The sequence below is a fragment of the Alosa sapidissima genome, chromosome 18, assembly GCF_018492685.1.
Source record: "Alosa sapidissima isolate fAloSap1 chromosome 18, fAloSap1.pri, whole genome shotgun sequence".
NCBI classification, from domain to species: domain Eukaryota; kingdom Metazoa; phylum Chordata; class Actinopteri; order Clupeiformes; family Clupeidae; genus Alosa; species Alosa sapidissima.
In genome coordinates, this window is record NC_055974.1 from 12,308,440 (window position 1) to 12,325,553 (window position 17,114).

At 48.4% G+C, this 17,114-nt stretch overlaps 1 protein-coding gene across 1 annotated transcript in view; it reads right to left on the reverse strand.

Annotated features, from left to right (window-relative positions):
• Positions 1-420: 420 nt before the first annotated feature.
• Positions 421-17,114, reverse strand: part of LOC121689541 (cytochrome P450 26B1) — a 25,275-nt gene continuing 8,581 nt past the window's right edge. The window contains exons 2-6 of the mRNA XM_042069385.1: positions 12,415-12,639; positions 4,923-5,198; positions 4,362-4,517; positions 2,414-2,695; positions 421-2,011 (exon numbers count right to left, since the gene is read on the reverse strand). Of these exons, the coding sequence (XP_041925319.1) occupies positions 1,619-2,011; positions 2,414-2,695; positions 4,362-4,517; positions 4,923-5,198; positions 12,415-12,639 (1,332 nt within the window). The 3' untranslated portion in view covers positions 421-1,618. The remainder of the gene's footprint in view (positions 2,012-2,413; positions 2,696-4,361; positions 4,518-4,922; positions 5,199-12,414; positions 12,640-17,114) is intronic.

Here is a 17,114-nt window from a genome sequence, read left to right on the forward strand (position 1 = left end):
GATATCAAGCTTAGGATGCCACCAGCAGTCCCATGATGAAACCTTCCTTCAAAAGATCTCTTTAGTTTAGGTGAATTTTTGAGAACCTTTGAGGTGTGTTCTAAACTCCATCTGGTAAGCGATGTCAACTTTGACTTTGCATTTTAGTGTTGAAGAGTGGAGCAGCAAAAAACTTAAATGTCACGTTCTTGTGAGAGGTCATTGGCACTCTGCTCCGAAAGAAAAATATATGACTCTCAAGCAGCAAGAACAAGGGTCCTTTAGTTCTTCAGTTCCGTAGCTAGTTATCACCCCTCTCCCTTTGCATTCATGAATCTCTGATTTAGGCCATTTGGAATTACACCAGGGATATTCATCTCGCTGGGTGATACATGTTTTGAGGCTCATAAAGAATTGTTTTGTCTTACAGAGACACCCTCAATCACGTCACTGCAATAAAGCACAGGTTGAGGGGTTTGCTCATAAAGAATTGTTTTGTCTTACAGAGACACCCTCAATCACGTCACTGCAATAAAGCACAGGTTGAGGGGTTTTCTCCCAAAGTAGAAGCTAAAGAATATAACTAGTCTTATGTGCAGGACAGATACAAAGTGAGACAAGTAATAGTCTAAAAGGCATTCTGGACTCCAAACACACCTGAGTTTGCATACACTTCATTCATTCATACTACTAGCTTACAATGCAGCCCTTACATTCCCTAACGCCTCTGCTAGAACAGCATCCCCTCCCCCGATAAAAAGGGTACCACATACTGTATACACACACTCTCTCTCACACACACATAGACATATGAGATCACACACACACACACACGCACACACACACGCACACATAGACATATGAGATCACACACACACACACACACATAGAGTTTGACACATCCAATATGCAACTAAAGACAAACCCTGAAAAGTAAAATCCCGAGCATGCACGTCTAGCCCTCTCTCTGATTCATAACCCTCTAAACTACGTCTACATTTTAGTAAGTGAATTTGAGTCTCCCCTCTTTTACTGCTGAGGCAAGCTCTCCACAGTCTTACATGTGAGGCCGCACCTTCACCTCCAGAGACATCAAAAACCTGGCACTTTCCCGCAGCATAGCTATAGCTTTAACATTGGCTAATCATGTCCTACCATTAAAAGTGAGCCACTCTTTACCCTGTTTTATCAACTTTCCTGGATTAAGCTCATCCAATTCTTCCATTCACTGTCATTTCATCTCCAAATCCCTCATCACACAGACAGACACTTATTTGTGCATAACTTATTTGAACATGAGTTTCTCTCCAAAGTTAACGTTACATTTCTTTTCCTCTGTTAAACATATTTGTCCTTTTTGAGATTTTAAGTCGTTAAGTGTTTGTATGAAAAACAACAAGGACTATACATTTTTGGCAGGCTGAAGTCTGAAAAGGACACTGACAAAGCTAAAAGAGAATGTTTCACTCTTTTCACAAGGTCTGTCAGTTCGGAGGAGTAAGAAAACTGCAAAATAACAAGCTCCACGGCAAGAGTGGAAATCTTTTGCTCTGCCCCCACATCCTCTTCAGTACGTGTATTTTATAGCGCCTCCACCTTTTTAATCCCCACCCACTTGACTTCCTGTCTCTTCCTCCCCTCAGACAGTGGCGCCCAGAAGCTCGTCCGACTTGGCCATGATCTCGTTCTGGTTGGAGTCCAGGCCGAAGAACTTGACCTTGAGTCCGTCGGTGGGGTGCACGACGGGCACGGAGACCATGCGGGGGAACGTCCGCGTGGCCAGCTCGAAGCGGCTGGTGCTGGCCAGCTCGATGGCCAGGATGCGCAGGAAGAGGGTGGCCAGCTGCTTGCCCAGGCAGGAGCGTACGCCACCACCGAAGGGCAGGTAGTGGAAGCGGCCCTCCTTGTCCTCGCCGCGTTCCTCGCTGAAGCGGTCAGGGTCGAAGGCGTTGACCTCCTTGAAGACGGCCGAGGTGTCGTGGGTGTCACGGATGCTGTACATCACGCTCCAGCCTTTAGGGATCTGGACACCCTGTGTTTAGGAGAGATCGAGGAAGGGGGGGAGGGATGATATGTTTTATTATTCTTCCTTATCGAGAGAAACATTACATGATGGAACAGAAACATCACATTTTTAAGGGAAAAGTATGTATATTTGTGTGTGAATTCTGATATAATTTAGAATTTAAATAAAGGTTTGCGGGACAATATGGAAGTCCGTTCGCAACTAAGGGTTTTTCAAAAGGCAATAACGGGGTGCATCATTTCAGAAAAACATAAGCTTATGAAAATATGTGTATTTGAACTATTTCTAAGTGCCTTTGATACAATAAACCATGCTTTTGACAGGCCGGAAATTATGCTGTACATATCCCAGCTGAGGCTGAGAGAGCAAAAAAACAGGCCAAAGAACGCTCACGACGGGGACACTCACGTCCAGCTCGAAGGTCTGCATGGCCACGCGGTAGCCGCCGGAGACTGGCGTGAAGAGGCGCAGCACCTCCTTGATGACGCAGTCGAGGTACTTGAGGCTGCAGATGGTGTCCAGTCGCAGCTCGCCCTCGCACAGGCAGCCGTTGTGCAGGATGCCGCGGACGCGCAGCTCCTCCCGCAGCTTCTCCAGCACGGCCGGGTGCCGCAGCAGCTGCATGATGAGCGACGTGCTGGCGCTGGCCGTGGTGGCGAACGAGGCGAAGATCAGCTCCACCGTGGACTCCTGCAGGGAGAGAAAGAGGGAGGGGGGACGGGGGGGGGGGGGGGGGGGGGGCGGGGGGAGATGGACGGAGGGAGTTATTTGAGTGGATGTTTTAATGGACCAGTGGACGCTTGGATGGACGTCGGGAAAACAAATAAAAAAACGCCGATTGAACTATGCAGGCGAACACTGCGGTCATTCTCCCCTTTCGCTCTCTCTCCCCTTCTTCGGACTCCGGGAGGCAGGCGGGACATGGCAGGTCAAGCATAAGCCTCCTCGCTTTTCCCTGAGCTTTGGGTTTAACAAGCTCGCACATTCACAGCCGTTACACAACTCCTCAGACGGCGCGGAGACCGGTGCACTTTTTTTTTTTTTGGCCGACGACGTAAGGGCCTCAGGAGCCATTCTGCTTACAGGTTGCGCTCCCTGACTCTTTGACATTTTTCCCTCGAAAAAAAAAAGGAAAAATTACAGCATGCTGCTGAGCTGGTGCTGACATGGCGGGGGGATCCACCCCTGTCTGCCCCGGGGGCCGGTCGGAGTCGACGGCCGGCCTGAGAAGGGCAGTGGCGTGGCGCGGCGTGGCGTGGCATGTCACGACACATCTCACGACACAGCTCAGGCTCAGGCCAGACTAGACTACACAGAGCTTTCATTTCAGGAGGGTGGAAATTATGAGGGTGCACGAAGAAAAAAAAAAAAAGAAAAGAGTGGGGCGTGGAGGTAAGAGAGTGGCTAGAATAACAAGGTCGAAAAAAAATAACATGCACGGTCAAAAAAGGACCGTTCATTGGCTATCATTTACGTCAAAGAATGTCAACATCACCCCGTGTGGCACGAGGGCCTGAGGACGCTGCGTGCATCTGGACTCCTGACGGGGGTGGTGGTGGGGGGGTCTGGGGCGGGGTGGGGTGGTGGTGGGGGGGTCTGGGGCGGGCTGAGGTGTGTGGTGTCACTGGAGCAGCCACTGTTGCTCTCCTGACAGGGGTGTTGACTAATTTCTGGCCAGACCTCAAAACTCTCCTGGGGGGGGGGGGGGCTGGGGAAGACCTGGAGGCCAGCAGATATGCAGAGCTGAGTGAGTCTAAAAGTGCTGTCCTGTCCAATGTCTTTCATTTCAGCGTCACAGTGTTTGATATTCGCACAATAACTTCAATAAATGAAGACGCCACTCTGCGCTGATAGATGTAAACACTCATAAACTCACAAACACGCATAAGCACTCATCAAGTCATAAACTGTATCTGTGCTGATAGCATGCCTCCTCCAGCACAACAGCACATTCAGACAATTAAATCAGCATGTTCACTCATAGACGAACCAGGCCAACTGATATCACATCAGGACAACAGCTTTGGAATTCTGCTGAGGGGGCAAAATGTTCTCTGTCAAAATCAGAAGTCTGATCGAGGAGGGGGATCACTTTGTGGGAGGGGTATGTTGGATTTCTCTGAGGTCAGAATGAAGTGCCGTTCACACCAACAAAGATAACTATAACAGTAATGACCCTAGATGACACTCTAGATAATATGAACGACAATGTTCACACATAAACTATAACAATAACGAAATCATATTAGCTATAGCGATACTTTTTTGCCGTTATCGACAGATCGTCATCGACCAATCGTTATCCTTATCGTTATCATTTTCGGTGTTAACACCCCTTAAGAGATAGGCTCCATACCTTTAGCTCCTGCATGGTGAGCTCAGCTCCATTCTCCTTGGCGCTCTCCATCAGGACGTCCAGAGCGTCGGCGTAGTCTTTCCCTTGCGTGCACAGAGGTTTCTCCCGGATGGCCTTCTCGATCATCTTCTGCAGCTTGTCGCGGGCACGGATACCCTGTCAGAGGAGAGGAAATGCTGATGTTATCCACTCCAGAGCCACTCCAAATATTAATTCAAGCTGTGTGGCTTTTACATGCTAGCTTGTTAGCTTTTTAGAAAGCAATAGATAAAATGCTACATTTGTACCAGGCTTTCAAGAAACCAGAGCCAAATATTTTGTCATGCAAACATCATCTAACTTTACCAAATCAAGTGTCTGAATCGAGAGACTAAAAATATTCTGAGACACGTTTTTTACGACAGCAAGGTAGGAATCAGGTTCTGGGCTCAGTTAAGCACGTTGAAACAATTCCAATTGTTAATTGTAATTTATAAATAAAGTTGAACTGAGCTAAATTGAAACAAGATCATCTCCGCCAACTGAGCTGACCACAACTATTCCACTGGCTCTTGTCCTTACCTTCCGGTATCCGCTGAAAGGCAGGTCAATGGGCAGGCTGAACAGGTTGTCCACAAACTCCTGGAACGTGTTGAAGAAGTGGCACATCTCCTCGTCTGAGATGCGGAAGCCCAGAAGCACCCGCACGGCCATGTGGAAGGAGAGCCGCTGGGACTCGCGGTACACGTTGATGGGTTCGGGGTTGGAGCTCCACACCCGCAAGGTCTCTTGGATGACCTGCTGGATCTTGGGCAGGTAACTTTCCAGGGCTTCGTGGCTGAATACCTTGGCAAACACCTGCAAAATGGCATCAGAGAGCCCACATTGTTGTTACTGGTGATACTCTGTGTGTATGTGTGTGTGTGTGTGTGTGTGTGTGTGTGTGTGTGTGTGTGTGTGTGTGTGGTTGTGTGTGTTTGAGAGAGAGAGAGAGAGAAAGAGAGAGAGAGAGAGTACTGAAGTTCTAAAGTCAGAGTACCAACTGATCCTAATCGGCATAATCATGCTGAAGAAGGCCGTCTTGCCCAAAACTTGCCCTTGGCTGATTAAAAAAGAACTGTGAGTGCTATCCTTAATTTCTAAAGTTTATTCTAACTCAACTTAATGACATTCCACTACACCCTTACAAAAACAGTTTTAAACAAAAAAAACAACAACTTAAAACAATCAATCCTAAAAGAAAATAAAGACCATTTAAAAGAAAGACTAGAACCCTGAAGACGAAACGAACAGACAGACAGTACACCATGCTAAGCAGCAAGCTTACCCATTCCCAAACAGAAAGGAACATCCAAGAGGAGCAGGCAGACTCCAGCGGGCACACAGAGACTGCTCCGGCTGCCCAGAAAGTACAGACTGTGCTGCCACACAGGTCTGGGAACAGGGTGGCACTCTCAGAGTGCAAAGAAATTATCTGCTCTTTCACACGGCTATCTGAACACATTGTAATCCTCCCTGAGTAGTTGTCTGTGGTCTCATATCGATATCGATATCGATATCGATATCTCATGGTATAGAGGGAGACAGGATGTAAAAGAGCTGGGCAGGGCAGCTGCATGAGCCCACACCATACCATCTTTTACTTTCATAACTGTTTGAAGACATTTACCTTTATACCATCATACAAGTAGCTCAATGATGCCTTTTTACCTTGTTACTCTAATATTGAGAACAATATAGTTCCAGTTCCAGGGACATTTTCATGAAGCATTTTAACACACCTAAAGTGCAAGGCCTTGTGTGTGTGTGTGTGTGTGTGTGTGTGTGTGCGTGTGTGTGTGTGTGTGTGTGTGTGTGTGTGTGTGTGTGTGTGTGTGTGTGTGTGTGTCTTGTAAGTTTTGCACTTTGACACTTTGACTTTATTCTGAAGACACACACCCCTAACAACCACATGGGTGAGCCCCACACTGCCAGTGACTTTAAAACATGTTGTAGTGTTGTCTGTCTAAGTACTAAGTACCCCCACTACACACACACACACACACACACACACACACACACACACACACACACACACACACACACACACATGCTCAGGTCCAATAATGCCCTGAACGGTTGACCTCGAAGCCAGTCACGGCTCTGGGACAGGGACCCACTCTGAGCAGACTAATGAATGGAAATGTCATCTAAATATTATCCCACAGACACGGCCAGGAGATCCACAGAAGAGGCGACGTCTTTAGTTTGTTTTCCTTACATATTTTTTTTCTCTCTCTCTCATGGAAAAACTCAAATATTTCACCTCCCCCAAACATCTGTACGTACTATTTCACTCCTTCTCTGTCTCCCTCTCTTTCTCTCTTTCTCTCTCTCTCGCCGTTGAAATTAAACATATTCTTATGTGCCGAAGCAGAGAAAGAGGGAGAGTTTCCCTTGCTGTCAGCAGTCACAGGGAAAGGTAAGATTTTCCTGGCCTGAACAGTGCATTTCTAATGCGCCTCAGTCGCGAGGGTCTGTTTGGTGAAATAACATCCATGTTCCCCTCAAAAAGTCCAGCTCCTCCGACTAACAATAGCACTTTTTATACGCCAACTCACCCCAAATACCATGACTCCCTCTGCAAAGCTTTTCCACAGTTGTAAAGACGCGAGGGCGAAGCAATAAGGGTCCACTGATCCTCTCTCTCTCTCTCTCTCTCTCTCTCTCTCTCTCTCTCTCTCTCTCTCTCTCTCTCTCTCCCTCACTCTCTCTTTCCATCAGCCATTTAGCTCAACTTGTGAGCTCTCACTTATGTCATATTTTCTTGTTCACTCGAGTGATCTTTCGCCGGCTTCTGTGTCCACAGAAGGTCCAGTCTCTTCTCTCTCTCTCCCTGGCCACTTTGGTCATCATGTCTGAGTCACAAAATGATGCTGCTGCATCTGCTGCATTTCGAGTGGTCACTGCACAGGGTAATGACTCATAGAGTTATATAGGAGCAGACACATGGAGGGGATGTCAAGGCGATCATCTCTTCTGATCACGCTGGACATCTATTCTCTCTCTCTCTGGCCGTCTACATCTGACCGTCCTGTATTGCCCATCCTCTAGCCTTTGGCACATCGTGGCTTTGGCGCCACAGGCTTCACTTTGCCTTCAGCTCTCCTTTGCCCAGTCAGTCAACTTGTATGGAGGTCAGCCATATCAAGCACACCCCATTCACATAAATACACACGCACACACACACACACACACACACACACACACACACACACACACACACACACACACACACACACATATACACACACACACAAGCACGCACAGACGTAAACACACAAATTCAGGACAAGCCCTATCTGTGCACTGATACGGGTACCCTGTTTACATTCACTCCAGAACACACACACACACACACACACACACGATTGGCACACACACACAAGCACTTAGGATCCCACTCGACGGCTTCTGTTTGCCCGTGACCAAAAAAAACAGAGAGAAAGAAAACATTGCAGACACCACTGGGTTCTCAGGTCACACCACACTTGTGAACTCCGCATATAACTACATAATTGTCCCAGCCATACCCTGCATAAATACACGGAGGGCATCCAGTCAAAGGCTAGAACAGTAGTTCACCCCTATTTTGCCTGTGGTAATGTTAAACCTCCGTACTCTACATGTGTCAGTCAAACTGAAGTAATGGCATGCCATTCTATCCCGGGAAACTCCACAAATGCAACACTCGAGGAAAAAAAAGAGAGAAGAACACTAAAAATACTGTTATGTCTTCATTACAAAACGTGACTAGCCGAGACACACACCCCTTTAGAACTACACCCCTCCCTAATAATTTCCATATGTCTTAAATTATATGAAACCGCTCGAAGCTGCTGGTTTCAACAGAATGTAAAGACTCCTTTATTCTTTCTTCTCTTTTCCATCGTACTCCTTCTTTCTCTCTCTCTTTCTCTCTCTCATCCCTCCCTCCCTCTCTCTCTCTCTGTCTCTCCTTACGATCCCCTCCTCTTCGCGTCCCTCCCTCCTGCTCTGCCCTTTTTTCCCCCGCTCTCTGTCTGTCATCTTTAACCCTGAGGAATGCAACACAATCCCTCATTCACAGTAGAGGAGTCAATAAACAGGTGAGCAGCAGAATTAAAAAAGCTCTGCCACCTACTGGCCACATTGTTCATTGCAAGAGTTTCTCAATCCAAACACACAAGCCGACAGACAGATCACTAATGCTCTGACCCCACACAGAGTTTGATCACTGTCCCCAAGAACATTCCAGTGGAAAGTCGGATTTCTGATTTTTGTTATATAAAGATGTTTTCTTCTTTTTTTTTTTTTTGTTCGCACAGCCGCTCCACATGAACTGCTTTCATTGACTACTTTGATTTAGTTAAAAGGAGCTGAAGGCATTCTTGGAAGGAGGGAGAGAGAGAGCGCAAAGACCAGACAAAACAAAAGCAAGCTTGTGTTTTGGGGGGGGCGGATTGCGAGACACAAAAAGCCTGGGTGGCCCTTTGGGCAGTCGCCTCCACCTGTCCACCTATCCCAGCATAGCCTGACCCCCCTCGCTGCTCATCCCAACTGAAACCTGAACTGAACTTGGTAAAGGCCAAGAAACATTGGCACGGCTGAGCGTGGCTGACAAAGGTGGATGTCGTAGCCAGGCAGCGGTGGGAGCTACACCAAGACGCCATGTGTGTGTGTGTGTGTGTGTGTGTGTGTGTGTGTGTGTGTGTGTGTGTGTGTGTGTGTGCGTGTGTGTGTGTGTGTGTGTGTGCGTGTGTGTGTGCGTGTGTATGTGTGTGTGTGTATGGCACCACAACATTTTCATCGTCTTTCACTCCACTGAACTTCAGGTGACACTCCAAGAGTTCTCACTATGCGGGGAGACCGCAGTATTTTCTTACTTGCAAAAGAAGACAGTCAGAGGTGAGGGCTGTGTTCAGCTCCCAGCACCCACGCCACAAGCTCTAAACTACTGGGTGGTGAGACGTCAGCCGTATGTTCTTCTGTCTGTTTTGACACATAGAGATGTTTGGCTTCTACACTTTTTCTACGTTTTTTTACTGTGGCACATTTTTCCTCAGTGTGTGATTCCGCTTTATCCTTCTCCTTCATCACTTCCTTGCCATCCTCTGGCTCTTTTTCTGCCAGGCTACTCTTTTCCTCCCTCCCTCTCTCTCTCTCTCTCCCTCCCTCTCTCTCTCTCTCTCTCTCTCTCTCCCTCTCTCTCTCTCTCTCTCTCTCTCTCTTTCTCTCTCGTTCTGCTTTGTAACCCATTCCACCAATAATGTGGGATGGCAAGCTAAGGTCTGGAATGCCATGTGGAGAAGGAAAAAATCCTGGTGTGCGTGTATGTGTGTGTGTGTGTGTGTGTGTGTGTGTGCATGTGTGTGTGTGTGTATGTGTGTGTGTGTCTGTCTGTCTATGTGTTTATGCAAGTGCGTGTGTATGTGTTTGTGGAAGTGTGTGTGTGTGTGTGTGTGTGTGTGTGTGTGTGTGTGTGTGTGTGTGTGTGTGTGTGTGTATGCGTGTGTGTGTGCGTGCAGCCATGCATACATGAATGTGTGTGTTGAAGGCAATAGAAATAAGGAGCGATATACAGCTTCAGAATGTAGAACATTTGTCTGCTGCATCACTGCAATACTAAGGACCAACTGCTGCCAATATGGCCCAGGTCTAGGCACATAGTTTCCTAATTAAACACTGGATTATCTGGAAACTGGGCTGCAGCTACCAGAAGGAAGCAATACAGTCTGTAAGTTAGAGACAGAGAAAGAAAAGAAAAGAGAGAGAGACAGAGAGAGTGGGGGATAGAGAAAGAGAGGTGGAGAACAACAAAGACATAGAAAAGCAACAGGCATGCAATCTTTCTCTGATCTGTGGTTTCTCTTGGAGGTACTCCTTGTGGAGTAGATCTTCCCTCATGCTATATAGAAGTGTAATAGAAGTGTAATTCTATGTAATGTGGAGGTTAAACTTGTCATGAAAGTGTTTATGGATGACGGAATCTTTGTATGAGTTCATGTCTTGATTAAATAAATACGATACTATGATTTCCACGATGATTCTAGACGCACTACGAAATGAAGCTGCCTTGAAATATGAGCACTGTCACAAGTTGCCTTACCTACAGGTAACCTATAGGCTACGAATCAGCATCTAAGGGAACCAGGGGTTTTGTCCGGTGCTTATATTACTCTTGACTGTTGTTTTAGTCTTAGTGCCGGAGTCGGTAGAAGGTCCTGGCACACGCCAACCCTTGTGGAGCTTTATCCAGCTGAGGAATGCTGGATTAGCGGAGCCCACATACATGTCCCGCATCCCCTGCCCGACTCGCTTACACTGTAATGTAGCATAAGCTGGGGAAAGTGAAACTACACTCCAGCATCACATAGATACAGGAGAGATTAGGTAGTGAGGAGGGGAGCCCATCTAAAGCCTTCGTCCCCAAACAGTTCCATCCATTGTTTGCCCCCCCCCCCCCCACTGGTATGGAATATGGACGGCAACAGTTACCTCGTCAGATAGCGGCAGGCAGGCAGGACTTTTGGCTGCATCGACACCACTACCTTAACACAGAGAGGGGAGAGAAGAGCTAACAGGGGGAGGAATGGACTGCGAAGGCAGGCAGGGGGCCTTGAGACAAGCCATCATTGTGAGGCCCAGAGCAGGGTAACTAATTACCGGTCATTAGGGGCTTGTGTGAGGGCTTCCAGACCGGGGGGATTAGCCACTCTCATTAAGACCCATTGACCCCCTCAATGGGACAGGTGTGTTGAAGGCGAAACTCAAACCCTGAGGGCTTAGAGGGGGGTGGGCAGGGGTGAGGTGAGGTGGGGTGGAAAGGGGGAAGAAGGGGCGGGATTGGGGGCAACAGCAGACATAGACCAGCTTATTTTGCCCCATGACAATGGACCTGGGGGGGTTGGATGGAGATATGTGTGTTGTGCCGGGAGGCTGGGAGTAATTGGAGACAAGAGGACTTTGAGCGTAATCCTCCTCCAGAGCATGATCAGATGCTGCGGTAAGCAGACGCTAACAGCCCTGGAGCCAGCTAACAGCTAACAGCCCTGGAGCCAGCTAACAGCTAACAGCCCTGGAGCCAGGCGCTCGACAGGCGCGATCACATGGGGATGGTCCGGTGCGCTTAGATATCCCCCCGTTGGCCTGGCTGACTCGGCGCCTGCCAGGCTTCTATCACCCCTTGGCATTACATCTGGGCTGGGACTGGATCTCCGGTGTGTGTTGACGAAGGTCGGACGGACAGAGGCTAACAAGCCGAGGATGAGTCCACACCTGCGGACGACTCATCCTGGGAGTCTCATTCTTGATTCCAGCCAGGCATGAACACCCTGACCCTGACGAATACATTCACACCTCTGCCCAAGCCCTTAAGAAGCTTATGTCATCGGGCATCGAGAAGTCCTTTTTCACTGTTTTACAGTAACAGTCTCCGTAATGCACTTAGTCATCATGGATTGAGTGCAACACGTGAGACTTGTCCGTGTGGTCATAACAGCCAACACTGGACACAGGCAAACAGGAGAGAGAGAATTTTAAGATAATAATGAAAGTGAAAGTTTGTTTGCCCTACTACTATTTAACATGATGTCAAATAAGACTTTATCTCCAGAGGATTGTTTATAGATAACTCACTTATCTATTTGGACATAACTATATAACAAGCTATGTGCATGCATAAAATCTACCGACACTGTTAAAATCTATTCATCTTTGCTTACATGTGGGTGTTTGTTTGTATGTACGTGTGACTGTCATTGTGTGTGTATGTGTGTGTGTGTGTGTGTGTGTGTATGTGTGTGTGTGTGTGTGTGTGTGTGTGATGCATACATGTTTGTATGCATTTCTGTGTGTGTGTGTGTGTGTGTGTGTATGTGTGTGTGTGTGTGTGTGTGTGTGTGTGTGTGTATGTGTGTGTGTGTGTGTGTGTGTGTGTGTGTGTGTGTGTGTGTGTGTGTGTGTGTGTGTGTGTGTGTATGTGTGTGTGTGTGTGTGTGTGATGCATACATGTTTGTATGCATTTCTGTGTGTATGCCAGGTTTACTGCTGGTACCTTTCTTCTCTTGCGGTGGATGTCCCCGATGGAGTTGGCCAGGCTGTTGGGCCCCAGCAGGGTACTGGTGCTCTGGGGCCAGTCCACACTGACCAGACTGTGCTCCCCCATCAGCACCTTGCGCACGTTGTCCGCCCCCGTCACACGGATCAGCGGCCGGCCCAGCAGATGGGTCTTGAACACGTTACCGTACTTCTGCCGCCTGGAGGCATGGAACCCAGCACCCTAGACCGCAAAATACAGAAGAGACAGATAGAGAGAGAGAGAGAAAGAGATAGAGAGAGAGAGAGAGAGAGAGAGAATGAGAGAGAGATTATAAGTATATAGTAGTATAACTCTGTGACAACAAATGTGTATGTTGTATGAAAAACTCCAACAAACCAACCAAATGAATGAATGACAAATAACTATTAGGACTACAAAGGAAATTCCATCACAGAGTAGCTTGCTATATGAATGAATAACCACAGTTAAGCTCTAGCACGCTGCGAGGGTGGTCTAAGGTTAAGTAGTTCACTCCTCTCACTATAGGCTAACAGGGGAGAACTTCGTGTACAGTACAAAGCTGAGGAGGTGTTAGCATAACTGAGGAGGTGTTAGCCGTAATAGGCATTTGGAGGAAGGGGTATTAGTGGGGCCAGATTACACTGATAATTCTCTGTTTTGGTAAAGGGTGGTAGTTCAGTTCCCTGTGGACATTATTAGATTACCACAGCCAGGCTAGAAGCTAAGCCATGGGAAAGAAAGAAATGATCTAATTGGGGGTGCATGGGTGTAGTGTGCGTGCGTGCGTGCGTGCGTGCGTGTGTGCGTTTGTGTGTGCGTGCGTGCGTGCGTGCGTGTGCGTGTCTGTGTGTGTGTCTGTGTGTGTCTTGTAAGAAGAGAACGGAGAACAGCTAAACTTAAGATCAGAACTTTCCATGGCACCACATGAGTAATGCCTGCAAAAGAGCACTACCCACCCAATCCCTTCCATGTAATTTATGCAACTACATACAATTATGTGCAACTCTTCTGCAACCTCTATACATTGGAAAAAGAATGGCATCATTGCAGACCATTTGACCTCTCAAAAATATATACCATACCTTACCACACCCACCCACACACCCACCCACACACACACACACACACACACACACACACACACACACACACACAAATATACAAAAATGCCAACTTTCTAGTGCCAGGGACTGGGAGTTCTCTGACGTTCGAGATGAAACATGGACCTTTTGTCACCCCTACTTTCAACTCCATTAATCTCTCCTCATCCCATTTAACTAACACTGCTGAAGAGGACAGAGGGCAGCCTGGGGTTTGCCCAAAACACAGGATTACAACACAGATGATAGGCTGAGAGCGATCAGAGGTTTGTGTGTGTGTGTGCGCGTGTGTATGTGTGTGTGTGTGTGTGCGTGCGTGCATGCGTGGGTGGTTGTAGGTGTGTGTGCTTCCAAGCATGTGTGTTTCCGAGTGTGTGTGTGTGTTTTGCTAGGTCTCGGGTTGAGTTGATGACTGATTAGCCTTTTCTTCCCAGGAGGGTTGAGAGTAACGGTAAACCGATTCCGCGGAAGTCTGAATGGCACCCAGTCTGAGGGCAGAGCCGAGGCGCAGGAGGGGCCCATCTGTTGCGCAGAGCTCCAGAGGTCCTGCTGCTCTCTCAGCCGAGACCCGAGACCTGCCCGCCTGCCCGCCTGCCTCAACCTGCCTTGAGTGAGAGACCAGCCCAGTCATTTCTCGTAACCCCACATCGAACCCCCCCCCCCATGCACCGCATTCTACGGAAGCAGGATGACTGACACTCAATCAACTCAAAGACGTCAGCCGCCTACAGACACACTTACAGATGTGAGCGTACAAACCCATGTTCATCTCATTCTTACACTAGCATAGCTATTAAGTGAAAGACCGTGAGTCAATAAGACGTAGTAAGCACTGATGTGGGGATGTTTATCAAAGGGCCAGAGCAAGGGTAGTCAGGTTGTGTGTGTTGTGTGTGTGTGTGTGTGTGTGTGTGTGTGTGTGTGTGTGTACGTCATGTACAGTAATTGCGTGCAAACCCCTGGGAGTGCAGCCCCACGCACAGAGTCTCTCTGTAGCCCCTCTGTCCACACAGAGTCCTACAGGAAGCCCTCGCAGGGCTGTTTGCTTCTTGCCTCACTGCCTATATTGCTCTCTCTCTCTCTCTCTCTCTCTCTCTGTCTCTCTCTCTTTCTCTCACAGTCTCGCTCAACCCCCCTCCTTTTTTTTCTCTCACTTTCTCCCCTCCCTCGCTCCGGGCCCTCTATGCCAAGATTTGTGACCTGTTCACTTTTGAGTCGAACACACGGGCGTTTATTTGCACGGCTAATTTTAGCCGTGAGGAGAGGGCCATTTTTTTCCCCTGTGTTTGTTTGGCTGTTTGAGTAGGCTGCTCCAGTGCACCTCGCTGAGGCAAAGTGGCGCGGAGTGTGTTTGTTTGTTTGCATGTTTGTGTGGGCAGTCTGTCTGTGTGTGTATGTGTGTGTGTCTGTGTGTGTGTGTGTGTGTGCGTGTGTGAATGTGTATAATCTGTGTGTGTGTGTGTGTGCGTGTGTGAATGTGTATAATCTGTGTGTGTGTATGTGTGTGTGTGTGTGTGTGTGTGTGCATGAATGTGTATAATCTGTGTGTGTGTGTGTGTGTGTGTGTGCATGAATGTGTATAATCTGTGTGTGTGTGTGTGTGTGTGTGTGTGTGTGTGTGTGTGTGTGTGTGTGTGTTGTGTGGGGGGGGGCAATTTTAGGACAATAAAAAGGACCTATAACTTACACCCTTCAAAGATCAACTTGGTCCATATGTGACTCCTTCCTACAAGATGCCGATAGTTCTGATGTCACCCTGTCCAGGCCAAGTGTATTCAAGCTAATCGGTGAATGAATGCAGGCTTTGTAAAAAAACGAATCGTTCTCCGTCACTTTTGTGCTTCATCCACAACACTTTTTCTTGGCCCTTACAGAACAGCGACTGTAGATACTTTCTCTCTGTCTCGCTCCTCGCTGCTGAAAGATGACCTGTGTCTGTGGTCATCCTTGTCTCCACCTGGGCCTCACCCCCTGCTTCCTGTTGAGGGCAGCTCTTACCCAGCTTGACCTTTCACCCCTAACGTCTCTCCTCCCGCAGATGAGGTCAAGTCCAACATTCAATCAAAAGCTCATAGATCCAATTGAGCAGGATCAAGAACGGCAGAAGGGTGAAGACCTTAACCGGAACAGGCCAATTTCTTAGTAAGAGCAATTGAACCCAATCCAGATTAACGAGATTGTGGCACGCCGGCGGTGGCACTCCGAATGAACTCACGTGGTGCAGTCTGAGTGTAAAATGACTCATGCCACACCAGGGAGAAATGACATGCTTGTGGTATCGTTCTGTCACATTTCCACTCAATGTCTGAGTCAGAGTGTAATTCTAGAAATATCTCCTTTCAGTGAATACTCAACACTGACTGCAAAAGAGCTTGGATTTGTGAGGTAACACCTCATTCTCTCCACGTTCTCTCTCTAGCAATCGCTCTCTCACTTTCCTTCTCATTCTCTCTCTCTCTCTCTCTCTCTTGCTGCTTCTCTCTGCCTCTTGTTCTCTTCCTCTAGCTTCTGGTTTTTGGGTAAAACGCACTTTGGATGTGTTGTGTTTTCTTTTCTCCTGCGTGTTTCCTGCGCAGGCCTCTCTTGCTTTTTCCACATAAATAGGCTGGAGGGCTTGTCAAAGGGCCAGAGGTCCTCCAGCAGAGGAAGGACAGGGGTGGGGGATGGGGATGGGGGGGTGGGGGGTGGACGGTGGAGGAAAAGTGGGACCATGCTGGTGCGCGAGGTGCGCGAGACAGACCATGTGTGACCGAGGCAGAACGAGAGAAAATATCCGCGGCCGCCGTCAAGAGTCATGGCGGTAAGACGAGGGTGGGTGAGACAGAGTATGGGCAGAAAGATTACACAATGTCACTCTATGGATGAGAGTGTGTGCGTGTGCGTGTGCGTGTGCGTGTGCGTGTGCGTGTGCGTGTGTGTGTGTCTGTCTGTCTGTCTCTCTGTCAGTCTATCTGTCATGCTTGCGTCGTGAGCCAAGACAATTAAACTCGGCTACCTGCTAAAGCGATTATAAGAGTCACACACAGGTTGTCGGCTGAAGGAGAGTGTGCGACAGGTTCCAGCTAGTCCCCCCCCCCCCCCCCCTTCTGCTTCTGAGGAGCAGTGCAGTAGCGTTAGCGCCAGTCCCGCTAGCAGCAGCGCTAGCAGCCGCCGTGGCAGCAGGAGAGGAGGAGGAGAGGGAGGATGAGGGGGGAGGTGAGGAGAGCCTGCTGGCGGTGCAGACAGTGAAGGCAGAGGGCAGAGGCTTACGGTGGGCCTGAGAGGAGGCAGGGCAGTCCAGGGACAAGGGCGTCTTTCACACATGCTGTTATTGCTCAGCAAGGCGTGGGAGTGTGGGGGGCGGCCACTGTGGAGCGTGTGTGTGTGTGTGTGTGTGTCAGCGAGTAAGTGAGGGCCTGTGTGGGTTTGAGTGTAAGCAACTCAAAGTCACACATACCCGAAGCACATACACATGTACTTCTCCATGCTAGCTCAGGCAGATTTGTCCATGAACATATGGCTACTGTACTACAAACAAGATCCAGAGGGATAACATCAAATATGACACAAACCTACAGAAAGCCTACACACACACACACACACACACACACACAC